This window comes from Hemitrygon akajei, chromosome 26 (assembly GCF_048418815.1).
Source record: "Hemitrygon akajei chromosome 26, sHemAka1.3, whole genome shotgun sequence".
NCBI lineage: Eukaryota > Metazoa > Chordata > Chondrichthyes > Myliobatiformes > Dasyatidae > Hemitrygon > Hemitrygon akajei.
The window spans coordinates 36,716,950-36,744,248 of record NC_133149.1 but is presented as its reverse complement, the minus strand read 5'-3'; the positions used below and the strand labels follow the sequence as shown (position 1 = coordinate 36,744,248).

Sequence of the window (27,299 nt, the reverse complement as noted above, 5' to 3'; positions counted from 1 at the left end):
TCTTGGCTTGCTTAGTGCATTTTATTACTGATTTTCCTTTTCAAGTACTTCAGACTGCAGCTTTTGGAATTGCTAATGCTTATGGGGTCCTGTTGTCTGTATGTTGTAGTGTCTGCGTGTGTATGTGTATGTGTATTTATATGTGAGTGTGATTTCTGTGATGCATAGGAGTTCGTGTGTGTGTGTGTAGGCGAATGTATCAGTGGTGTGTGTGTGTGCGCGCGCGCTCCATCACTGAGAAGCTGTAACTTCCAACATTGGGGCTCTTAACATGTTGAGAGCACCAGTCGATGCAAGTAAAATATAGTTCTTTGATTTAGTAATAATTATTGTTAAATGGCAATTTACACTAGTTTTATTGGCAATGAACTGTGTTTCTCTTTAGCATATCTGTAAAATCAGGTCACAACCAGTAGCAATGGTATTAAATCAGGGTTTTTCTTTGGATAGGGGCATAAGTTCCTTTAAGGATGACTGACTTTATTTTGGTGATTAGTAGCTGTAAGTGTGTGCACGTGTGTGTATATGAGAGAGAGAGACTAACTACGTGGCTCCATTGGGGGGTTGGTGAAAGATACTGCCCGTTTTAGGACTGGGGCTATAATCATAGCAAACATTAATAAAGAATGATGAATGCTTTACAAATAGAAAGGGAATATCCTGCTGGAAACTCTCAGGTAACGTCATTGGAGAGAGACATATTTTGCCTCAACATCACCAAAACGACTTAAGTATTTCAAAAAAAAGTTTGCATTTAGATTCCAGATATTCTGCATTGGCCGCACTTTCCCTGTGCAATGAAGGTGCGCCGATAGTGGGTTGAGTTGTGTTGGCAGTGCTGGAACAAGTGCAATAATAACTTTAATGATGTCAGGAGACCAGCATAGATATAGACTATTAATTTCAGTCATCTTTCTCCCTTCCTTCTGTCTCCCCTTCCCTCTTCCTTTGTCACCCACATCTTTCAAAACACGGGACTGACGTTGTCCCTTCCATCTGTCTTTTCCTACCCAGAATCCCCTCAAATCCTACCATCCGACAACCCGAGTGTGAACCAGAGTCTGGACGGCAGCAAGAGTGGAGGCAACACTTTGATGATTGGAGCAATTGTGGGAGCTGCGGTGCTCGTCGTGTTAGCCGCTGTCATAGTCTTCATCGTCCTGCGCAAGAGGCAGCAAACCTTCAAGGGGGACTACAACACCAAGAAGCACGTGTTTGGCAATGGATACGGCAAGGCTGGCATCATGCCTCCTGGCCCACAACAGGTCCCTTACCAGGAGGAATCTGATGAGGATAAAAAACTGTCTTCTATGAATGTAAGTTACGAAAACGAAAGGAAAGTTATCCGAGACGGTGCAGACTTTGACGCAGACTCCAAGCGCCCTTACTTTACTGTGGATGAGAGCGACACACAGGAGGAGTTTGATGACCAGACCCTGAGCTTCCAGTATCCGCCGGATATGACAGAAGACATGGTCTCACAGAACGATGGCTCCATAATTTCAAAGAAAGAGTGGTATGTGTAGTGCCAGACCCCTTGTGGTACAGGGCAAAATCAAAGTGTCCTGATTCAGACCCAGGTGGTTTGCTATAAAGAACTCTGCATCAGCTAAGGTCTTAGTGATTACATTATGGTTTATTTTTTACATTTCATTCAAAAAAATTCTAAAGACAATGATTTCATAAATATTACAAAAAAAAACTTTTCTGTACAGCACTAACGAGGAGTGCCTCACTGGACTTGCTGAAAAAAGCTGATGTCTCATCACTATACTGCACAGGCATCAGGTAACTTATGCTAAACACTGGAACTCGATCAGGCTGCCAGCACATCTGTGGCTGTGTTACCTTAACTGTCATTAAGTCATTAATTTATAACCACTAATTAGGATGGGCGGTGGCTAATAACTTACTGGCATGTGCTAGTGAGTGGTTAGATTTGCTTGTAAGCAACTGGTTGGTGAAGACATGTAATCGCAACTTCTAAAATTCCATTAATTGTAGAGGGTGAGGGGGGAATTAGCTGCTCACTTTCTCTCCAGCCCTTAGCTGAATCTGTATCTAGATCATCCATAAGATGATGACAGTCTCTAAAGACCAAATTCCTTTAAGTCGCACATAGCTCTAACTCCACAAAGTCCTGTTAGGCACCTTAAGTGACTTGTAAATTTTTAGGGGTCACAGTCTTGTTAATTTTTTTAATGCTTTGAGGTAAAAAGATTTTGCCTGCAAGAAAATGAATTTCATTCCCCTCCTGAATGGAGTCCTGATTGTAGCATACAACATTCCTGCATGTGACTTTGTATTACATTAAGTCTCAAAATTGTGTCCTGTTGTGGAGTTACCAAGGTGTGAGGAATCACTTCCTTTCACAAATCTTAGCAAACCTCTACAGCGTTAAACGATCGAGGTTCAATTGTTGAGTCTAATCAGTGCATGTTTCAGAATTCTCTTTAACAAAATGTTTGATGTTCTGCATTTTGTTTAAGGTCAGGTGTGTACAATAATGTATATTTCAAACATTTAATATCATGTTAGCTTTATTGTATTATTTCAACTTGTCCATCGTTTAGTCTGAATTTAAGCACAAGGCATAGAGGACAAATTTATTGGGCAAATTTACTTCTCCCTGGTCCCTGATCATTTAATCCTGAAAGATGTTAGCGGAGTACAGCAGTGCGATGCAAGGGGCTTGCAATCTTTAATTAGACCAAGTCAGAGCAAACCGGCCGGTGCTGAATGTCTGAAGTAAACCTGCTGAGAACAATCAGGAGGGCAGAGAGAGGGAGAGTGAGTCAGCATGTTCCCATTGGAGCCAGAATGAAGAAGACCCTTGCGTGGTTTATTGTCAGTTCTATGGTAATGTCCCTGAGACAGACTGTTGGGAATTTAATGTACAAGTATCAAGAAAGAATTGTGTGCCTTCAGCTGCTAGATGTGCCTACTCTAGCATGGTAGATGCTAAGCAAGCCTGCTCACCGACTGATAATTTAAGACCTTCCAGCTTTAACCTCTTTACAATTGTTTTCCAATTTAAAAGGGCAGTCTGTCACTGTTGTGGGCAGCAGGGCTGTGCTGTAAGCACAGCGTAGCACCTCCCACAGTATTAACACACGGGCATTGTGCAGAGCAACAAACATCACAATTTATCAGATGCTATCAGGCAGGAACACCACTCTCTTTGTTCCAAAATTGCCAATGCATTAAGTGTTAATTTTGTTGAAGAACGCCTACAAAAGCACGATGGCAGAAATGTTATCAGTAAGTAATAATTGTTACATTGTACTGCTCTGGCATGAAGAGCATGCCTCCACCAATAGATTCAGACCTGGCCTTAAGCTTTCCGTAAACAGGAATGCATGGAACAAAGGCGGTTGAAAGAGAAAGTGGTACAGAGAAGGGACAGTGCAAGGATCTGCCAAGTTGTGAGGGGGGAGCGTGACAGAGTGAGTGGGAGGGTTGTACAACATTGCTATCAATCCTTGAGAGTATATTGCCATAAAAATTGAAAAGGCTGGAGGTACACCACAGATATATAATGAGCTGAGCTTTGACAATTTGATCACTTACCCTTCTCACAACTGTGAACTCAGTGCTGAAGTGACCTTGTCATTGAGTCTAATGATCCAGAGAATGGTGGCAGTTGAAAACATCTCCCACAAAAGTTTGGCATCAGTAAATGTACATGAAGCTAATGGATGGATATGAAATCGTGACTGCTTCATCAGTCATGTTATATTAAGGAGCCAAGTTGAGTTTATTGTCATGTGCACAAGTGTGAAGTACAGGAACAATGGAAAAGCTTGCAGCAGCATCACAGGCACTTGGGTTCAGACAACACACAGATTCTAAATTATACAGAAATTATACAATTCGGTGAAGAGAAAAAGAGCTGTGTGCAAAATGAGACATTAATGCAAAAAATAGCACACATCCATGGTAGTTTATGGAAGTTAAACCAGCCACCCTTCACCTATGTGACTCCTGTTAATCTACACAAAATGCTGGAGGAATTCAGCAGATCAGACTGCATCTATGGAGAGGAATAGAGTCGACATTTCAGTCTGAAATGTTGACTGGTTTCATTGCCATAGCTGCTGCCTGACCTGCTGAGTTCCTCCATCGTTTTATGTGTGTTGCTCTGGATTTCCAGCATCTGCAGAATCTCCCTTGTTCCTGCTGGATCTAAGCTAGTTCTACCTGGCCTTAGGACCCTAAAAACTGTAAAAGTTGTAAAACTAAGCAGGGTGAGATAATCCTGTGAGCACATTCACTATGGCTAGAATCAGTGGTGTGAGGGACTGTGTTACGCTCTGTGTCACGTAACTTGATACGTAAGAGGCACATGAGAGTTGATTTATAGATGGCTCACTGGATGTCAAAATTTAGTCTGTGTCGGCAGTATTTGACTTGTTTTTTTATATATAAATATTACATCAACTTGTTGCATGTCCATCAATTCCTGACTCATCCTGGCCTTACCCAATGCAAAACCTACCCTGAGGGAGAATAATTTGGATATGTGCTTAATGCTCCCTCTTTCCAGCATAATGTATTTCTCAGCATGGTGTAGTGCCAACTGAAATGTTGCAAAGCTTAACCGTAATTAAGGTGCATTCATAAAACCTGGTTAAGTGACTGTTCACTGGCCATCCCAGGCTAGATTTTAGTCAAGGTTGAAACGATGTCAGAGGATTCAAGAGAGAAAAGTTTTTTCCAGAAAGCTTTTTCCTTCTAGAGCTACGTATTCAGGACCAGAATATAAAAGCAAGGATGGACTGCCGCAGCTTTACAATCACATTTAGAATGCCATGAGCAATTTTGGGCCCTGTATCTATGGAAGTACGTGCTGTCCCTAGAGAGGGTCCTTGGGAAGTTCACATAATGACCACAGGAATGAAAAGATTAACATCTAAGAAATGTTTTATCTCTGGGCCTGTACTTGATGGAGTTCAGAAGGATGTGGGTTTTGGGGGGAATCTCAAGTCTTTCCGGATACTGAAAGACTTGGATAGAGTGGATCTAGAGAGAATGTTTCCATTAGGAGAGAGTCTGGGATCTGAGGGCACAGCCTCAGCATAAAGGGATGTCCTTTAAAACTGAGATGAAGAGGAATTTCTTCAGTCAGATGGTGGTGAATCTATGACATTAGTTGCTCTTGAGAGTTGTGGTTTTCAAAGTCATTGGGTATTTAATGGCAGAGATTGATAGGTTCTTGATTAGTATTGGGGCTAAGGATTACAAGAAGATAGTAGGAAAATGAGGTTAAAAATAATCAGCCATGACTGAATTGCAGAATGGGCTTGGTGGGCCAAATAGCCTAATTCGGCTCTTGTATCTTCTGGTCTCATTTGCAAACTGATCTGTTATGAAAACATTCAACAGAAACTCATGATTTGGACATATCAATGCTTCTCACTGCAATGCAAGTGAGCTAGTTATTATTTGGTTTACAAAGGCCAACAATTTTATTTTTAAAAATCTCCTGTACTTAAATCAATTTAAACTGGGGTGTGATAGTTGTTGACCCATTGACTAGAGAGCCTCCCAGGTCTTGCATCAGTGAAACCTTGGACTCTGTTTCAAGTACACAATTGACCAAGACAGAGGGAAAAAAATCATAGCGTGTTATCAGTCAAAGTTTATCACAGACTGGATGCAAGGAAGACATTTTTCCACAGCTCAGGAGTCGAGATCTAGGTACCAGAATCTCAGAATAAGGGGTTGGCCATTTGGGGCTGAGATTTATTGCACTCTGGGAGTGGTGAAACTTTGGGATTCTCTATCTCAGAGAGTTGAGGTGGTTCTTTCAAAGTAGAGGCTGGATGCTGAAGGAAATGATGTGTGGGGATGGTGCAGGAAAGTGGAACAGAGAGGGAATTTCAGTCATGGCCTACCCCTACTCCACATTCTAATGTTCTGCATTGTGGTTAAAGTTCACTGAAACCAAGTCTCTGAAAAGTCAAATGTAGTTGATATATATTTCATAAATTTTAGGATGATTTTTATAGTTTGGAGAAACCCATTAATCAGATTTGTGTTTTATTCTGCATTTTTTTCCATATTTCCTTTTAATATAGAGAGGTCATTCAACCCATCAAACAGGCTCTTGGAGCAGTCATGTCCCCCCACTTACTTCCCCGTTCTCCAATCTGTTAGAACTTAATGGTGTGAACTGGCATTTTACAACTGTCTCAAACTTATAAACAAAGCTGAAGCCTGACACCAAAATGATAAATGGTTAGAAATATGGTCAGGTGGCTCCTATGGGAGGGAGAAATGGTGAGATAAGATTGAGATTGTTCCCCTCTCAGTGAGCTACTGGAGTGTTTGATAATTTCAGTTCAGCTCAATTTTTAATAATTTTCTGAGGACTTTTTTTCCCCAAATAATTTTCTTTTAAGCTATCTAACCGGTCAGAAAATTCTTAGTTTACTAACTTCTTCTTTGGATTTAATGCCATGAAAGAATTTAATAATATGAGAAAGTTACTCTGTAACATGAGTTCTGGGCTTAAACAGACAAAGTGATTCTACGCAACACTGTGAAATGAACTCTTAAGAGCCCACCCTCAGAACAAGCCAGTTGGAGACTTGGGTTTGAGTGAAAGGATGGCTGGAGGGCCAGGGAAGTAGTGATCTGACTGAATAGATTTGTTGGTTGTCACATGTACTTCAAAACGTACAGTGAAATGCTTTATATTGTGTCAATGACCAACACAGTCCAAATAAGTGTTGGGGGCAGCCCGCAAATGTCGCCACACTTCCGGCACCAATACTGCATGCCCACAACTCACTAACACTAACCCGTACATTTATGGAATGTGGAAGGAAACTGGAGCATCGCAGAGGAAACCCGCACAGCCACGGGAAGAATGTACAAACTCCTTACAACGTTGGGAATGGAACCCCCATTGCTGATCTCTGGTCACTAGCGCTGTAACGCATTACCCTTACCACTACACTGTCATGCTAGCCCGCGGGAGGGTTCTGGTGTCAGAGGTTGAAATATCAGGTGGTTAGCAACGTGACTATTAAATGTAGAACCTGTTTTTAGGGTAAGCTACTTAATGGATCAGGAAAACAGGAAGCACTTGTGGAATACCAGATGAGGGATATTAAGTAGATAAGTCGAGAATCACTGAGTTTGGGCTTTCCAAACCCCCAAGCATTGGGTTTAATGCCACTGCTGTCTTATTGCAATGTGATACCTTAAATATCATTTACTTTTCAGTTTTCTTTCCTTAAAGAGCACTTTTTCTTTGGTGCATCCTTCAGCTAGTAGACAGTTTCCAGGGGACCAAAAGAGAAAGAGAGGTGGGGACCAACTGTGTGCGTGCATCTGTCTGAGAGAGAAATGCTGGGGGGGTGTGGAAGGACCAAATATCTAATGAATCTTGCTATTGTTGATTTGCTATTCAATGCCCTTTGTGCAATTTGCTGCTTTTTATTCTCCTTCTATTGGTCTCCCTGGAAACTGATAGAGCTTGCAGCTTTGCCTTTCTCAGGTGAAAGGTTCCCTATGGGCATCACTGGGTAGTGCTCGACTTAATGGCAGTTGTTAGACCTGTGAGTGAATTGGTTTGTGAAAAGAATAGCACTGATTCAAAATGGGGAATACTAAGATTTGAGCTTCCATAAATGAAGAATATTTCCTATGAACTTAACTTAACTAAGTAGTATAGCTCTTGGGTACTCCTGGATTCTTGCCAGTGGGGTAGTGTAGTGGGAGTGTGATTTATTTAATTATGGCGTATGGAGTTCAATGCACAAGTCTGAGGTCATTCACTTAGAACCCAAGAAAGTTAAATCATGATGCTTTTTAAATAGGTGTTAAACAGGGACTGTAGAAGGACAAAAGGACTTGGGAGTCCGTAATTCATTAAAAGTCAAGGAATGAGGGCAAGAAACTTTTAAAAAAGGCTAATTGAATATTTGGTCTTATCTCAAAGCGACTGGAATACTAAAGGGATATATGCTATTTGTACAGAGCCTTTTTTAAAAGATCCTCTGCAGTACTACATTAAATTTCCACCACTGCACTTTAGAAAGGATGTCTTGCAGCGGAGATCCCCAGAAAGATACCAGGGATTAGTGGGTGACATTATGCGGACAGGTTGTTATAAACGTGGTTTGAATAGCCTTGTTTATCAGTGACTCAGTGCTAATCTGATCAGGGGTTTTGAAAAGAAATGTGGGACGGATTAACAGGTTCGATACGACAAAACTCTTTTCTCTGAGAGGATTGAGAATGAGAAAGTGGTTAATTGTAGCTTTGCTGTTTAGAAATAAAATTAGGAAGCACTTTCTGGCCAAAAGAAAACAAAGAACAAATTCTAGAATTTCAGTATCCCTAAAAAAAATCTGAATCATCTAGTAAGTAATTAGATCTTTCAAAAGAGTGATATGGGGAAAAGAGAGAAGAAAGGAACTGAGGCGATGAACTGACTGGCAGGACAGGGCCTGTATTGTCCTCCTGAGTTTTGTGTCAGTGAGGTCCACTCGGGTTTGGGAAGCAAATCAAAATGACTTGTGTTACAATCAAATTTGATGGTCTTTGGAGGGAAATTAATTAGTTATTGCTAAATCAAATGGACATGGAGAAGATGTTTCCTATAGTAGGGGAGTCTAGACCAGAGAGCAGTCTAAAAGTCAGCACGTCCCTTTAGAGTAAAGCTGAGAAGAAATTTCTTCAGCTGGAGGCTGATGAATCTGTGGAATTCCTTGCCACAGATGGCTGTGGAGGCCAAGTCAATGGATATATTTAAAGCAGAGGTTGATGAGTTCTTGATTAGTAAGGGTGTCAAAGGTTACAGGGAGAAGTCAAGAGAATGGGGTTGAGAAAGATAATAAATCAGCCATGATGGAATGGCGGAGAAGGCTCAATGGGCTAAATGGCCTAATTCTTTTCCTATATCCTATGGTCTTATGGTCAAATATCTGAAGTTTTTAAGTATTTAGAAGGGAAGGAAAATAAAACAGAAAATGCTGCAAACACTCAGCAGTCGGATTTCATCTGTAAAAAGAGTCTTGGACCAGAAACACTAGCTGTTATCACGAGATTCTCCAGTTGCTGGAAATCTTGAGCAACACACAAAAACTTAGCACGTCAGGCAGCATCTAAGAAGGGGAGTAAACAGTTGACGTTTTGAGCCAAGAAACAAGAAGGATCTCAGTCCAAAATGTCGACTGTTTATTTCCCTTCATAGATGCTGCCTGACTTGCTGAGTTACTCCAGCATTTTGTCTGAGAAATACTGTTGGTGTTTCCACTGTTGCTGCTAGACTTGTGTGTTTCTGGAGTTTCCTGTTGTATCAGTTACACAGGATGGAAAACAAGCCCTTTGCCCCAACTTGTCCATGCTGACTAAGTTTCATTTGCTTCTATTTGGCCATGTTTGAACCTTTCATATCCACGTATCTATTCAAATGTTTTTTAAATGTTGTATTTGTTCCCACCTTTGAGCTCTCAGTTCCATATGCAAACCACCTTCTTCATGGAAAAACTTGCCTGTCAGATCCCCTGTAATTTCCCACCACCTCACCTTAAACCTGTGCCCTCTAGTTGTAAGCTCCCAAATCTTGAGGGGTGGGGTGGAGGAATCTATTTCAGATTTCCAACCTTTGCAGTTTTTTCTGATTTTCAAACAAGGGAAGTTATTGGGTACACAAAATAAGAGAATTAGTTGTCAACTGCAGGAGTAGAGTTTTGGAACAGAATAATTCACCGTTGCAAACCTACACATTTGCAGCTTCTCATGAAAAGGAACAGCGTTCTCTGACCAGAACCATCTGTACAGATTTACTACTTAGAAAGAAAAAGAAGGCAGTCTGTGTATGGGGGCGGGAGAGGTCTATCTGTAAATGTCCTTGGAAAGCTTGCAGAATTGTCAATCAACAAAAAGAAAAGGCTGAAGTAGAGTTCGTAAATAGTACTTAAAATTCTATGTGGCTCTTTGGAGGAATTGTCACTAATCCTTACACAGTAAAACCTGACGGACAAGCACATTCTTCTGATAAAATAAAATTGATATTCAAGCACTGAACAGTTTCTTAGGACTGTCCAAGTTACTCCTTTTTTAATTGTCTTATTTGTATCCTGTAAAGAATATTAATCTACTATGGGAAATCTTTCAATGGCACAACAAATCGATGGTATCCCATCCCTGTCTTAGCTTGACCTGGTTCCAGTCCTGGCTGGATTTGGCCTGGTTCCTGCCTGCAGTATTGCTAGCTAGGCTTTGAGAGTTGTGGACCTTTATTTCAATTCCTGGATTTTAGGTTTGGAGGAGTGGACACTTATTTTTGTTAATTTTTTGGGTGTGTGAACTCAGATGTGGGAATTGGAAGATTATCATGCTCTCTCTTCCATTCCAGTTACACTGTTCTCAACCCATCATACTCTGCCATTGTGCACTAGCATGACATTCCTAATTCCTCATGACAAATTAATTTACAATGGGGCAAGATAAGGTAACCATAGCAGGTTGTTTTGAGCACCAAGTTGAGTAAAGTATTTTTGTTTTGAGTTTGGTGCTGCATTTACTGTGTCCATTGAATCTTGTTAACTATTGTGCAAATAAAAACCATTTTGTAAAATGTATTGTGTAACTATTTTGTACAATGTTGCTGATGCAATCTGTTTTATTGGCTGCTTTCTTTCCTGTTGGTTCTCTTTATATGGATTCTCTGGTTGCAGATGGTTCGTTGGTGGATTTTGCCTAACCTGTTATGTGCCGAATTGTGTGAAAATGTTTAAAATCTTACATGGGAGGGGGAACTTTTTTTTAAAATAAAAGATGCAAATGAGAACTTATTTGACCTGCTGTTTTCATTTTACTGGGATCCAGTGTCATACGTGGGTTCTTCCCCTTTGTTCCCATTACAAAGAGAACTTGTCCAGGCAGTGGGCGTTTACTTTCATCTTTCTTTCAGCGGTCTTCGTGCTAAACTGAGGCCGGCATTCCCCGTACAGCGCTACTACATGCATTATTGCCATTCATCTCACAGAAATTTGAGACACAGATTGAAAAATTGCTCTCAGAATTTGTGGGGAGAAGTAAACAAATATAGTAAAATCACAAAGGTGCTGGAGGTACTCAGCAGGTCATCTGTGGAGGAAAATGGACAATTGACAATTTGGGTTGAGACACTTCATCTGGACTGAAGTAAATATAACACACAAAATGCTGGAGGAACTTCAGTAGGTCAGGTAGCATCTATGGAAAGAAATAAAGAGTCAATGTTTCGGGCCAATGAAGTAAATATGATTTTTTCAGCTCCAGTTTCTTTATGTGCAGATTACACGGCCTTACATTACAGAAAATTGCAATTGGAACACACACTTGGACCCTGCTCTGTAACATGAGAGTGTAGCTCTAAGATAGTGTTGCATAGCTGAGGTGCTGTTTAAGCAGAATTCCCACCTGCCCTCTGTGTTATTATGTGTGTACATAATAAAGAACTTCCATTCCCAGAATGCAATGCAGGCGGTTCACCCGGAACCAGAAGTGACGATGGTGAACAGGTTGTGTGCGCTTGTGTCGAGCTGAAGCCATTGTTGGAGTGCTGTGAATAAAGATGTGTGGGTTTTGTCCATGCTAAGTTTGACTTTATCAAGAACAAACATGGTGTCAGAAGAACAAACATAACACCCTCAAGTAGATTTTTAAATTTCTGTGCACCCTACAAAGAGCATTGGTTCTTCCAGGTGCCCTGGCCAATATTTACTTGTACCTCACATCACTGGAATTATTGTATTTGAACATTTATTCCTTGCCTTTCCAGGGAGTTTGCTGAGAGCCAGTTGGCTGTAGTATTTCCTTCACGACTATAGAGCTTGTAAAAGTGGATGTCCCAGGGTTGACAGAGGTATAACACAGCTAATTGGTAATTAGTTTATTTATTGTCAAGTGCTGAGATGCAGTGGAAAAGTTTGGCATGCCACCCAAACAGATCATTAAGTACATCAAGGTAATAAAAAAAGGGATAAACAATGTCGAATGCTCTGACTTTGGGAATGGGGGAATGAATCTGTCTCCAGCATGGTTTTGTTTCCAAACATAGCTTCTCTTGGCTGCCTGCAGTCTTGTAATGAGAGCAAAGTTCTCTGCTCAACTACAACATTCCCTCTACCATGGTTGCAATTTATACCATCAAGACGCAACATGACAACTTTATTTAAATGATATCTCCCAAATTGTGACTTCTTAGGAAGGCAAGTGTTACGTATTCGGGCAACAATAATATAGATGAGTTAGGCAAGGGGTTTTATAACGAATAACATGTTTATTAAACACTGATAACAAACCCCCTTCAAAAGTAAACAAACCCAAACAATGATCCGAGCTCAGCTGCTCAAACAGTCCTTAATAGCGTTGCAGTCCCAAACAGTCTTTAAAGCGGTATTGAAAAGAACTCAGTTCTTTAACAAGATATGCCGAAAGAAAACAGTATTTTAAAACGATATGCCGACAGTTCAAAAGCTCACGGTACTTTTAAAAGGAGAGACTTTTTAAAGCGATGTAAATTCTCTTCCATGTCGATGTCCTTCGATTCCCAGCGTCGAACTCCCACGTCGAATTTTATTAAATATAACAGCTTAAAGTGACTGACCTTCCTTCCACAATATTCTCAATCTCCCGCTTTTTCCAGCGGAGACTATCGTGAGAATAGTAAACGAAATCCTTCCGAATGAGGATCACACAAGGTCGAAGTCAATCCATCGTCGAAAATCGATTCTTCTCGATTTGTCTTCCAAACTTCACTCTCCATTAGCAAAGAAACCGTTGGCTCTGACCTTTTAAACTTTAGGCATTATATAAAACTTCATTTTTAACTAAACTGCGTCATCACATTAAATCACACAGTAACATGAAGTCATCTTGGCAAATCCAGCCACGAACTGCCCCACCTGACAGGGTGGGTCTTCCTTTTATACCCTGTAGAAAAAACCTGTCACATGACCTCTACTGGCGGGAAAATGACATCACTCCACCATTACCTCATGTCCAGTATAACTTCAACCCCAGTCACGTGACAAGGGTACCACTGTCACGTGTCACGGGTACGTAACACAAGGAAAACAGTGTTATTCCTTTGTGGAGCTGAGCCTACCTTTCCCATTGCACTGTCGGAGTACCTTCGCCAGATAGCGGTCAACCATTGCTCTGTCTTAAAGGCAGTTAGAGATGCTGGCTTGCCAGTAAGGCCCAGATCCCAAAACTGAACAGAGAAAGAATTCCATTGCTCTTTCCTAGTATTCCGATTTCCATTCAGGCACATATTTAATTTTGGAAATTTAATAAATAAAAGTATGAAACTTTTATTTTCCAATATAACTTCCTTGCTGTGTATCTAAAGCTACTAGATGCATGTAAAGGGGCTTTGTGAAGCATGGTCTAACCCCGAACTGAAAGCAGTGATCTATAGGACTGGCAAGTTATTGCTACAGTATATGGAACTTCTGCGCGGAATAGTAGATGGATGTGAAGATTTAGATCACCAGGAAGGACAGGAGTAATGAAATATCTGGACTCTTGAGTACAGGGCGATGCTACTAATCTATCTTAATGCTACGTTAAATCGTACTGGCATGGCACATTCCGAATTGTGACTATCAATTCCATTTATACCCCTAGATATGCTTTATATAAATACTATTGTTGTTAAGGACTGACGATGCCTCTGTTGTTTAAGATATGTTCTAGAATTTTTCAAGTACCATTGATTGAATGCAGGGCAAAGAAAATTTCACATTGTGGTTTATGGAAGATCAACTTCACAATACTTAAGACACTCGTCTTGAGCTAACAAACTTCAGTGAACACAAATATCTCGGTACTTGGTGAATTTTGGAATGATCGTCCATTTGAACTTTTGAGCAATGTGCCGTCTCTGTGTGGTAAGATTTGAGACACTGACCTGTCACCTGTCACTCCTGATTTCCAGTGAAGCGTGATGCTGCTGTTCTTCTCTATCACCCATACATGTTATACGTCAAATACTTTCAGGCCACATCAGCCAACTTGACAACATCCAGATAATCACAGTAATGAGCTGTCTCAGATTTTACAAAGCTTCCATCAGGAATAGAAGTAACACATTGCAGAAGTAATGAGTTCATTGGAGGTTAATTATATTGATGGGACAATACAAAGGAATGTTATTCTATATCTCCATCACTGGGTATATTTGATGGGACACTGCAGGGGAAATCTTCCTCCATGTTTAACCTTGTCTGGGTGCTTGCTAAGAATGTAGAGAGGGAATTAGAGGAAACATTTGCAGGGATTGTTTGGTAAGACTTTGCAAAAGCAACTTTACTCTCTATTTTGCCCAGAAAGAAGGCACTGGCAAGCCACTTCTGTAGAATTTGCCAAGAACAATCATGGTCACAGACAATGATCGCCTATGTCATACGACAGGGAATGTAATGATAATATCTTTACTACAACAGTGCAGAGACTGCCTTATTCTGTGCCAGATTCAGATTTATTTATCACATGTACATTGAAACATACAGTGAAATGCATTATTTGCATTAAAGAGCCAACACAACCAAAGGATGTGCTAGGGGCAGCCCGCAAGTGTTTCCACACATTCTGGTGGCAATATAGCACATCCACAATGTTCAGCAGAACACAACAACAGCAACAGAACTAAACGAAACAACAACAAAAAAGCAAACATGCAGATGCTGGAAATCCAAAGCAACTCACACAAAGTGCTGGAGGAACTCAGCATCTATGGAAAAGAATAAGCAGTTGATGCTTCGGGCTGAGACCCTTCTTCAGGACTGAGAAGGAAGGGGGAAGTTGCCAGAATAAAAAGGTGGTGGGGGGGAGGAAGGGGTAAGAGGCTAGCTGGAAGGTGACAGGTAAAGCTAGATGGGTGGGGAAGGTAAAGGTCTAGAGAAGAAAGAATCTGATAAAGAGGAAAGTGGACCATAGGAGAAAGGGAAGAAGGAATGGACCCAGGGTAAAGTAAGGCAGGTGAGAAGAAATAAAAGGAAGGGGGGGGGGGTAGAATTTGTTTCCTGGAAGGAGAAATTGATATCCATGCCATCAGATTGGAGGGTACTCAGATGGAATATAAGGTGGTGCTCCTCCATCCTGAGTGTGGCCTCCTCTTGGCACCAGAGGAGTCTATGGATCGACACGTTGGATTCAGAATCAGAATTAAAATGCTTGGCCACAGGAAAATCCTGCTTGAGGCAGATGGTGCGGAGGTGCTCGACGAAGTGGTCACCCAATTTACGGCAGGTCTCACCAATGTCGAGGAAAGCACATTGGGGTCACTGGACACAATACATGACTCCAGCAGATTTGCAGGTGAAGTGTCGCCTCACAGGGAAAACTGTTTGGGGCCCTGAATGGAGGTGAGGGAGGAGGTGCATGGGCAGGGATAACACTTAAGGCTGCTTGCAGGCATGAGTGCCGGGAGGGAGATTAATGGGGAGGGAATGGATAGACAAGCAAAACAAGCCCCTTTCTCCTCTCTCTCTCTCTCTCACTCTCTCACTCTCTCACTCTCTCTCTCTCTCACTCTCACTCTCTCACACACTCCTCCAATCTGAGGACAGATCATCTCCAGTCCACCATCTTCCACATTTAACTTCCACTGGGAGGCACTGCAGTGGGAGTTCCATTCCATATCCAACCTCAGGTGTGCACCTGGAAGATTTAGCCAGAATAGCATAGGATTTCCCCACACTGCTGTCAAATTGCATCAAAAGTGTAAAAAAAGATATAACTTGTCCTGGAATTACCTTTTTAGATGTTATCAGCCTTTGCAGACTACTTTGAACATCCGTCAGTCAAGGTCGATCAGCAGAGAAGAAAATGCTCTGTCAATGTTCCTATTTGGCTGCCTCTCTGGTAGCTAAGGGATTTAAATCCTGGATACCCACTGCCAGGGGAGGGTACTTCCAGCTATTGTGGAATGCATGTTTGGCTAATGCTACAGAAACAGCAACATGAACTCTGTCCATTCTCATGGACTTGCCTTCACTTTTCACTGGATGTTTCAATGACAAATAAAGCTTAATCTAATCTTTGAAATCGTTTCACTTTCAAATATGCAAAAATGTTGCATGTCACATGATTGTATTCCCACCACACAATTCTGCACTGATGAAGAGCAAACTGTGCTTGAGCACAAAGCTGCTGCAGGCTTACGGGACGGAGACAGGATGGAATTCGTTTCGGTCCACGGCCTGTGTGTAGTCAACGACTTGCAGCTTCCAGCCAACAAAACAAGGATATTTGCCTTCTCCCAGTTGCTTTACTCTTAAGAGGCATTCCATAGATGAGTCCAGTCAGCTCTTTGATTAGCAAAGTGGTTTTCCTAAGTTCAAAGTACGGTACTTTTATACTAATTACAACCTTGAGATTCGTCTCCTTACAGACAGACGCAAAACAAAAAAACCCAATAGAACCCATTAAAAAAAAGACTGTCAAGCACCCAATGTGTAGAAAATAAAACAAATCATACAAATGATAAAAGTAAGCAAATAACATTCAGAACTGAAGTTCACAAAAGTGAGTCCACGGCCAGGAAGCCATCACTGCCGATCCAGGAGCCTGTTAGTTGCATACCACAGTCACAGTAAACCTCGCCAGACTGGGCTATCCCTAGCCTCAGGCCCCAATGCCCTGTCCTTTTCAATCTGGTCTGGCGATTATATTGACCAAACCTTGGGTTGTTCCTCACTCTCGGACCCAGGCTGTGCAGCTTTGATACATTGCCGAGCCTCGCCATCTCGATATGATATGGCTTGTACCCAACCTTTTCAATCTGGCTCGGCACTTAAATCTGTCAAAGCTCGGGTCATTCTTTGTTCTCAGACCTGGGCCCTGACGCTTCAATACACTCTTGGGCCTGGGGTCCACCAGCTTGATTTGGCTCATACCTGACCTTTCCAGTCTAGCCCAGTGCTTAAATTTGCCAAACAGCGGGTCATTCCTCACTCTTGGGCCTGGGCCCTGTCGCCTCGATTTGGCCTGTACCAGACCACAACTGTCCTGCAACTTTGAGACTTTCGCACCACAAAAATCCCAGGTGGTACAGGCCGTTCGATAGCTCAACTCTGGAAAGAGAAGTTACAGGCTATTGAGTGAGAAAATGTGTGAGTAATAAAGAAGTAAACAGTTGCGTTTGCTTCCAGCAAGTCATCGCTGTACTTCACCAGTGCCATCTTAAACCAGAAGCCTTACAGGAAGAAAAATCCAGTTGAGTTAAATACATTTAGCAGTGTGGGAGTGAATTTAAAGACAGACTTTTATGTTTTTTATTGTGATCCCCACTACACTTATCACAGGTGAGGAAAGTGACTCTAAACGTTTATTACCATAACCCTCAGTTACAAAGGCTTAACTTAAAACCAGTTAAAGTGAGCTGACTACTTTCCACAGTGAGTGTTTATCCTTATTTGCCGTTTTTAAAAACTCAGCTGATTTCAGACAGTTGTGATCAGCTTTCACAGTCGGTTAAGGTATGATTACCATAATGATGATTTTTAAAAAATGCAAATGAACACATTGGAGAGTTCGGTGATGAATGGAGATCGCTGCTTTTGTTGGATCTGCTGTTTCCTCCACGTCTTTGTTTACAAGATGGCAAACATCCAATTGAAGCCACTTAAAGGTCCAATTTTGGTTGAAATCAGAGGAGCCATTTAAATGGGTGAGTACAAGGTAAGTACTTATTCGGCAGTCAACACACTGAATGTATTATGGATGAAGCCTTTGTAATTACAGTCATATCAAATTGTTAGTGCCATTTGTCCAGAGTAGGGGCCTACTCAAGTTAAGCTTGGATGGTTTAAGTGGAAGAGACTGTACTTACGTTACTCTGGCCATGAATTTCTCTTTGCAGTCAACTCCAACAGTTCATCAGAACATCAATGAGGACAATAGAGTAATATTGATAAATATTGGTGCAGTGGGATTTGTTGGAACCGTGTGATCTTCAAGAATAAGAGGGTTACAATGTAGGGCCTAGATTTTGATTGGAAATATCAGTAAGAAGCATGTACCACCCGGCCCTTTGTGTGATTCAAAGGGCCCATAATGTTCAGGGTTATGTGACTCTCAGACCAGAGTGCAAGCTCCTGCTGGCTATTGTTCACCCGATATTTCATTAAATCAAATGGGGCCACAGGCGAGTCACAACTCTCAGGTTTTACTCAATTCACACTTCATCCACCAATGTTAGGAGTAATACCTTTAATAAGGAAAGATAATGTGAAAAGCACTATAAAAAATACAACTGTGAAAGAAGCGTTGAGTAAAGGTACATTCACATTTTTGTGCATTCACTTGCAAAGCCCTTCTGGGAAGTTTGCCAATAAATCCAATTTATCTTCTTTCTCAGCAAGACACACAAAATTCTGGAGGAACACAACAGGTCAGGCAACATCTTGGGAAATGAATAAACAGTTGACGTTTCAGGCTGAGACCCTTCTTCAGGAGCAGAAAGGAAGGGGGGAAGGTGCCAGAATAAAAAGGTGGGGGGAGGAGAAGGAGGCCAGCTGGAAGGTGATAGGTGAGGCCAGCTGGATGAGAAAGGTAAAGGGCTGGAGAGGAAGGAATCTGACAGGAGAGGAGAGTGGGCCGTAGGAGAAAGGGAAGGAGGAGGGGACCCAGGGGGAAGTGATAGGCAGGTGAGAAGAGGTAAAAGTCCAGAGTGGGGAATAGAGGAAGGGGTGTGGTGTAATTTGTTTACTGGAAGGGGAAATCAATATCATACCATCAGGTTGGAGACTATCCAGTGTGGCCTCATCAAGGCACAAGAGGAGGCCATGGATGACGTGTCGGAATGGGAATCAGAATTAAAATGTTTGGCCACCAGGAAGATCTGGATTTGGTAGATGGAGCAGAGGTGCTCGACGAAGCGTTCTGTCAATTTACAACAGGTCTCACCAAAATAGAGCAGGCCACATTGGGAGCATTAGACACAATAGACGGCCCCAGCAGATTTGCAAGTGAAGTGTTGCCTCACCTGAAGGACTGTTTAGGGCCCTGAATGGAGGTGAGCGAGGAGGTGAATGGGTAGGTGTAGCATTTCTGTTGCTTGCAGGGATAAGTGCCGGGTGGGAAATTAGTGGGGAGGGTCAAATGGACAAGGGAATCGCAGAGGGAGCAATCCTTGTGGAAAGCGGAGAAAGGTGGAGAGGTAAAATTATGTTTAGTGGTAGGCCGAAGTGCGGATGATGACATGTTGGATGCAGAAGCTGCTCGGGTGCTTGGTAAGGACAAACCGAAAACCTACAGCATAATACAGGCCCTTCGGCCCACGATGCCGTGCTGGACATGTCCTTACCTTAGAAATTACCTAGGTTTACCCATAGCCCTCTACTTTTCTAAGCTCCATTTACCTATCCAGAAGTCTCTTAAAAGACCCTATCGTATCCACCTCCACCTCCACCACCGTCGCCGGCAGCCCATTCCACGCACACCACTCTCTGAGTAAAAAACTTACCCCTGACATCTCCTCTGTACCTACTCCCCAGCACCTTAAACCTGTGGCCTCTTGTGGCAACCATTTCAGCCCTGGGAAAAAGCCTCTGATTATCCACACAATCAATGCCTCTCATCATCTTGTACACCTCTATCAGGTCACCTCTCATCCTCCGTCACTCCAAGGAGAAAAGGCCGAGTTCACTCAACCTATTCTCATAAGGCATGCTCCCCAATCCAGGCAACATCCTTGTAAATCTCCTCTGCACCCTTTCTATGGCTTCCACATCCTTCCTGTAGTGAGGCAACCGGAACTGAGCACAGTATTCCAAGTGGGGTCTGACCAGGGTCCTATGTAGCTGCAACATTCCCTCTCAGCTCCTAAACTCAATCCTACGGTGGATGAAGGCCAATGCACCGTATGCCTTCTTAACCACAGAGTCAATCTGCGACAAGAGGAACTCTATCCCTGTTAAGGCGGTGGGAAGATGGGGTGAGCACGGATGTTCAGGAAATGGAGGAGATGCATGTGAGAGCAGCTTTATGGCGGAGGAAGGGAAACTCCGTTCTTTGAAGAAGGAGAACATCTCTGTTGTCCTGGAAAAGAAAGCCTCATCCTGGGAACAGATGTGGTGGAGGCGAAGGAACTGAGAAAAGGGAATAGCAGGAGATAGTGTAGGAAGAGATATAGTCAAGATAACCATGGAAATCAGTAGGTTTATAAAAGATGTTAGTAGATAAGCTGTCTCCAGAGATAGAGACAGATTGAGAAAAGGGGGATGGTGTCAGAAATGGACAGAGTGAGTTTAAGGGCAGGGTGGAAATTACAAGATAGATAGATAGATAGATAGATACTTTATTCATCCCCATGGGGAAATTCAACATTTTTTCCAATGTCCCATACACTTGTTGTAGCAAAAACTCATTACATACAATACTTAACTCAGTAATAATATGATATGCATCTAAATCACTAACTCAAAAAGCATTAATAATAGCTTTAAAAGAAGTTCTTAAGTCCTGGCAGTTGAATTGTAAAGCCTAATGGCATTGGGGAGTATTGACCTCTTCATCCTGTCTGAGGAGCATTGCATCGACAGTAACCTGTCGCTGAAACTGCTTCTCTGTCTCTGGATGGTGCTATGTAGAGGATGTTCAGGGTTTTCCATAATTGACCGTAGCCTACTCAGCGCCCTTCGCTCAGCTACCGATGTTAAACTCTCCAGTACTTTGCCCACGACAGAGCCCGCCTTCCTTATCAGCTTATTAAGACGTGAGGCGTCCTTCTTCTTAATGCTTCCTCCCCAACACGCCACCACGAAGAAGAGGGCGCTCTCCACAACTGACCTATAGAACATCTTCAGCATCTCACTACAGACATTGAATGACGCCAACCTTCTAAGGAAGTACAGTCGACTCTGTGCCTTCCTGCACAAGGCATCTGTGTTGGCAGTCCAGTCTAGATTCTCGTCCAACTGTACTCCCAGATACTTGTAGGTCTTAACCTGCTCCACACATTCTCCATTAATGATCACTGGCTCCATATGAGGCCTAGATCTCCTAAAGTCCACCACCATCTCCTTGGTCTTGGTGACATTGAGACGCAGGTAGTTTGAGTTGCACCATATCACAAAGTCCTGTATCAGTTTCCTATACTCCTCCTCCTGTCCATTCCTGAAACACCCCACTATGGCCGTGTCATCAGCGAACTTCTGCACATGGCAGGACTCCGAGTTATATTGGAAGTCAGATGTGTACAGGGTGAACAGGACCGGAGAGAGTACGGTTCCCTGTGGCGCTCCTGTGCTGCTGACCACCGTGTCAGACCTACAGTCTCCCAACCGCACATACTGAGGTCTATCTGTCAAGTAGTCCACTATCCAATCCACCATGTGAGAGTCTACTCCCATCTCGGTTAGTTTGTGCTTTAAGATCTTGGGCTGGATGGTGTTAAAGGCACTAGAGAAGTCAAGGAATGTAATCCTCACAGCACAACTGACCCCATCTAGGTGAGAGAGTGATTTGTGCAGCAAATACGTGATAGCATCCTCCACTCCCACCTTCTCCTTATACGCAAACTGAAGAGGATCCTGGGCGTGCCTGGTTTGTGGCCTCAGATTCTGTATTATCAGCCGCTCCATGGTCTTCATCACGTGCGACGTCAAGGCAACAGGTCTGAAGTCATTCAACTCCTTTGGTTGTGGTTTCTTCGGTACCGGGACAATACAAAGAAATTGACAAGCTCAGCATGACTGCCTGAAGCAGCAGCAATGCAGCCGTTAATGTAGCGGAGGAAGAGTTGGGGAGATCTTTCCCTCATTTCTCTCTTTCCCCTAATACCACGTTCTTGCTACCTTCTCTTTCCTCCTTCTGTCAGCCTCTCATTTAACCCTTTCAGTTTCTTCTCCCATTTTGCTGTTTGTCAACCTTCCGCCTGCAGAGACATTTAGCATTTGAAAGAAGGAAAAGTTGGGTGAAAAGTGAGGTTGCCAGTAGCCAATCAAACGAGTTCATTTTCATATTTGCACCGTGTAAACTCATGTGAGTGGTTTACTGTTATAATCAATAGGCACACTCGCTACTCCTGTAGTAAATCTAATTCAGGATGAAATAAGTGATGAGACAATTTTACCAATTTCCTCTTGAAGATGATTATTGTTCTGGAGAAAGTTTGATAATTGTTTTATTATTGTCACATGTACCAAGGTACAGTAGAAAACTTTGTTTTGCATGCCATCCACAACAGATTAGTTCACAACACAAGTACATTGAGGTAGCACAAGGGAAAGCAATAACAATGCAGAATATAGTGTTATATTTATGGATAGAGTGGACACAGAGAAGATATCTCCAGTAACCAGGGAGTCTAGGACCATCTCAGAATACAAAGGATATCTTTTCGAAATGTCTTTAGCCAGAGGGCGGTGAATCTGTGGAATTCATTGCCACAGACGTCTGTGGAGGCCAAGTCATTTGGTATATTTAAAGCAGAGGTTGATAGGTTCTTGGTTAGTAAGATTGTCAAAGGTTATGGGGAGAAGACAGGGGAATGGGGTTGAGAGGGATAATAAATCAGCCATGGTCAAATGGCCTTGTCCACTCCTGTAAGTATCATGGCTGTTGCAGGAAGACAGTAAGGTGCAAGGTTGTAATGAGGTCGATTGTGAGGTCAAGAGTCTATCCTATCATACAAGAGGTCCATTTAACAGCCTTAGAAAGGCTAGATAGAAGCTGTCCTTGAGCCTGGTGGTGCGTGTTTTCAGGTTTTTGTTTCTTTTGCCTGATGGAAGTTGGGGAGAAGAATGCCCGGGGTGGAAGGAGTCTTTGATAATGTTGGCTGCTTTCAGAAGATTCGTTGTTTGGAGAGTTCAAAACCTTGTGGTGCTTGTTATTACACTGTCTAATGCTTCATATTTGCCTGGATGTCAAGAGAGTTTTCTGCATCCCTAATTGAGATGTTTTGAATCAATGAGTTGTTAAGAGAAGGCCCTGTCTGCTCCAAGTGCACATAAAGATACCATAGTAACAATTGGGAAAAGAGGTCTGACAGTCTGTTAGATACGTGGGTTATGACCCAAAAAACAGCTTAGCACTTTAGTGCAAGGGTGCTTATTATATGTCAAAAATCAAACTTATAGAAATTAGCGAAAAGAACACAAGAAGATGTCTAGCAGAAAACATAATAATGCCTCTAATATTTTGTCGATTGTGAATTCCTGGCAGTCCTGATCTCTCTCCCCCACTGAGGGAGATCAGCTCCTTTTTCTTTACACACCAAGACATACCGTTTTTAATTTCCCACAAAGTTAACTTAAGAATACACATGAATCAGAATATGATGCAGCCCACAATGTAGGTACAATCATATTACAAAATAAACAGAAGTATTGACCTTAAACACAGTATGCAAACAACATTTACACATCCCCATTACTAAAGAAATGGAATATTCTGTGTGTGGCGGGAAAGGCACCATAAAGCCACCCCGAGCGCATCAGCTTGGTTTAGGACCCATTATGAGAATATACCAGGGAAGACATTGAAATACGTACAGTCAGTTCTACGACATCCGAATGATAAGACAATGTTTGTATGTGTAAGGAGTTTCTTTACAGAGAGCTCCCCATCACATTACCGCCGTCCTCTCCTGCGGTAACAATGTTTGGCAGCCGAGACAGGCAGTCTGCAGGAACATTTCCTTTCCCTGCTTTATGGCGGACTCAGAATTTGAAGGCTTGGAGCTCCATGTACCAGCGTGTCGCTCATTGTCTGAATCCATGTCAACGCTCTGTGGTCTGTGTAGGGGTCGAACTCCCTGCCGAGGAGATAGCACCAGAGGCTGTCAACAGCTCACTCAATGACCAGACACTCCTTTTCAATGGTGGAATACCTGGTTTCCCTTGGGAGTTGTTTTCAGCTCAGGTAAAGGACAGGTAAACCTCTTCTCCAGGTTCTCTTTGTGTCTGCTCTGCACCAATACCTACTCCTGAGGCATCACCTGGACGAGGAACCATTTATCAAAGTTTGGGCTCTGAAGGACAGGTGAAGAACACGTGAGCTTTAAGGGCTTGAAAAGCGTTTCCACATTCTCTTGTCCACCTCACTGGTTGCTTACAAGCTTCCCAGTAAAATTAGATACAGCCAGAGAGGCAAATTGGGGAATGAACCTGTGGCACCACCCCACCAGACCCAGGAAGGACCTCACTCCCCTCTTGGTGTGAGGTCGAGGACTGTTGTGGGTCACTTCCACTTTGTCCTCCTGTGCTCGAACCTCCTCGTGTCCCAGTTGGCGGCCAAGGTATCTAATTTCCCTTTCTGTCCACTCACATTTTTGTAGAATGAGGGTGTGAGCAGCAGCATGAGTATTCCCCAGGACCCTATGCAGAAGGTCCAGGTGCTCTGACAACGTCTGGCTATAGACGACCATGTCATCTCAATAGGCCTCACTGCAGCAGCCCACACTTTGGAGCACCTGGTCAGCCAGCTGCTGGAAGGTCGCTGGTGCACCATGAAGACCAAAAGGCATCACGGTGATCTGAAACAGACCCAGGGGCGTGCAGAAAGTAGTGAGGGGTTGTGATTGGTCATCCAAGGGAACCTGCCAGCATCCTTTACAAAGGTCTAGTGTAGTAATGTAGTTTGCCATCCAGTCCTTTCTCCTAGGTCATCACTGCAGGGTGTAGGATAAGTGTCAAAGAAAGAAATGGCATTCAGTGTCCGGAAATCGATACCTACCCTCAGGATGTCAACCTCCTTGGGGACAATAACGATAGGACTGTTCCACTCTACTGTTTGAAGGCGCAATGACTCCCAGCTCCAGTATGGTCCAACTCGCATCCTTCAGGGCCTCAGAACATGCTCTGGCACTCTTTAACAATGTTGGCGTACTGAACCCTGATCAGGTCTGATCCTAATTCAATGTTTTAGGGCCTTTATCAGTCCTGGTCTCTGCTAGAAAATCAGCAAAAACCCTCTGCACCTCCACTGGCCATCAAGATGGAGAGGTTAACCTTCCCAGGCTCCTGCCTGGCCTCCATCACCCCTACTGAGTCATTCTCTTCTGCAATTTGGCAGACGACAATAAGTGTGCTATTGGCAAGAACCTGCCTTGAAGAGATTAATGTGATAGGTCAGATGTTCCTTCGCCTTCTCTGCATACAGGACCTCTTAAGTAGTTGGGATCACCTTTCTCTCTACTGTAAATGGGCCTTGCCACTTAGCTAGAAGCTCACTAGGGGATGATGTTAAGAATATCAGGGCATTCTGACCTGGTTCAAATTCTTGCTTACAGAAGAATTCCTGCTGGTCATTCCATGTATTCTGGGCCTTCTAGGTGACCTGGAGGTTAAGGCGAGCCTCCTCTCAGTACTGCTCCAGGCAGTCCCTCATTTGCAGGATGTAATGGATGACTTCCTGCCCCTCAGAAGCACCATCTAGCGCTCCCAGCACTGCATTACCAAGTTCATTTGTCCCTGTACCGGCCAAAAGTTCAGAGGGTGAGAACCCAGTGAATGTTTGAGGAACTTCTCTAAATGTAAAAAGAAATGGTACCCACTCGTCCCAATCCTTCCCCATGTCAGATAGAACACAGAGAGGACTTATGACCTACCTGCTGACAATGGCAGCAAATAAAAGTCTTAGAAGAAACTACTAAAGGTTCTTTGCCCTTGTTTCTCCCACTCCCCACTCCCCATTTCTGCAGTTACCTTAGACTGTTCGAGTCTCTGTTGCTTCAGAATGATGGCGGTTATGGTGCCCCCATGTGGACATTGAGGTACTGCAGGACAGTGAGTCCATCCACGGGGTCGTGCTCTCGGATCCATGTTCTGGTGTCCACAGAAAGTGGATCCGAGAACCCACAGCATCTCCACCAGAGCAATGGCCACATAAATCTCCTTCTTGGACTTCTGTTCTGGTCGAATCCATTGCTGGTAGAGACCCCTCGGGCAATGGTACGTCTCAGTGGGTGACTCCCCTGGCGGTCGAGTACCAGAACAAAAGCGTTGACGACAGGTTTCTGCCAAGATATCAAACTTAGCCAGCAGCAGCACCTTCAGGTCAGGATAGTTGTTGGACCTCTCTTCATCCATTTCAGTGTCGGCTTCAAGAGCTTTACCTGTCAATAGTGGCACGAGCTGGCAGGCCTTCTCCTCCTCTGGCCATTGCCATCTCCAGGCCATCCTCTTGAACCTGAAGGGATGGTCCGCAATATCGCCACCTCGTTGATAAGAAGGCATCTTGGGACCTGTCCACAGGCTTTGGAGTTCCTTCCTGAAAGCATCATCTCTCCTCTGCTGAGCAGACAAAAAGTGTCTGAACAGATTTCCCAGGGAGGGTTTGGAGGTAGTACCACTTGAAGATCTTTCTGCTTCTGGCCTGAAGTTCTTCCTCCTCTGAGGTCTCCCCTGTTTCCCAGGCATCTGCTTCATTCTCAGCCTCCGGGTTCCCTGACTTGGGACTACAATCCCACTCTTCTCAGAGTTAAACACACCCCTTTCCAACTGGCCATCCCACCACTGCCACCACGTGTCAGATACGTGGGTTAGGACCAAAGAAATAAATGGCTGGAGTCGCTTAGCACTCTAGTGCAAGGGTGTTTATTAAATGCATGAATAATCAAACTTACAAAAGTTAGCAAAAATAGCAAAAAGAAAAACTGCCAATATTTACAATAAGATATCTAGCAGAAAACAATAATACCTCTAATATTTTGTCCAGTGTGAACTCAGCAGTCCCAATCTCTCTCCCCCACTGAGGGAGATCAGCTCCTTTTTCTTTACACACTAGGACATACTATCTTTAATTTCCCACAAAGTTGACGTAAGACCTCACATGAATTAGAATATAATGCACCCCGCAATCACATTACAAAATAGATCAACCTTAAATACAGCACACAAATGACATAAACAGATTGACACCTCCCCTTTACTAAAGAAATGGATATTCCCCCGTTGTGGTGAACTAGATATACCTGTCTGACTGCTCCTGTGGCTCCTCCCACAGACCCTGCTGACTGCTCCTGTGGCTCCTCCCACAGACCCCCTGCTGACTGCTCCTGTGGCTCCTCCCACAGACCCCTGCTGACTGCTCCTGTGGCCCCTCCCACAGACCCCCTGCTGACTGCTCCTGTGGCCCCTCCCACAGACCCCTGTATAAAGGCGACTGTGGGCTGCTGCTCTCCCTCATTTTCCCCAGGATGTAGTGCTGTTTATTCTTCCAGTCAATAAAAGCCGATATCTCACTTCCTAAGTCTCAGCGTGAGTTATTGATGGTGCATCACCCGTGCATGGTGGAAAAAGACTATAAAGCCAAACCTTTTAGGACCCATTTTCAGGATA

The 27,299-nt window shown here is 43.2% G+C and overlaps 1 protein-coding gene across 7 annotated transcripts in view; it reads left to right on the top strand.

Annotated features, from left to right (window-relative positions):
- LOC140716884 (nectin-1-like) overlaps positions 1–27,299 on the top strand; it is a 539,485-nt gene that overhangs the window by 241,237 nt on the left and 270,949 nt on the right. Inside the window, exon 6 of one of the 7 annotated variants that reach the window (XM_073029906.1) lies at positions 1,015–10,810. The exons of the other annotated variants lie outside the window; for them this stretch is intronic. Coding sequence (XP_072886007.1) covers positions 1,015–1,526 — 512 coding nt within the window. The 3' untranslated portion in view covers positions 1,527–10,810. Of the gene's footprint in view, positions 1–1,014; positions 10,811–27,299 lie in introns of those variants that run through there. 7 annotated transcript variants of the gene reach the window in all.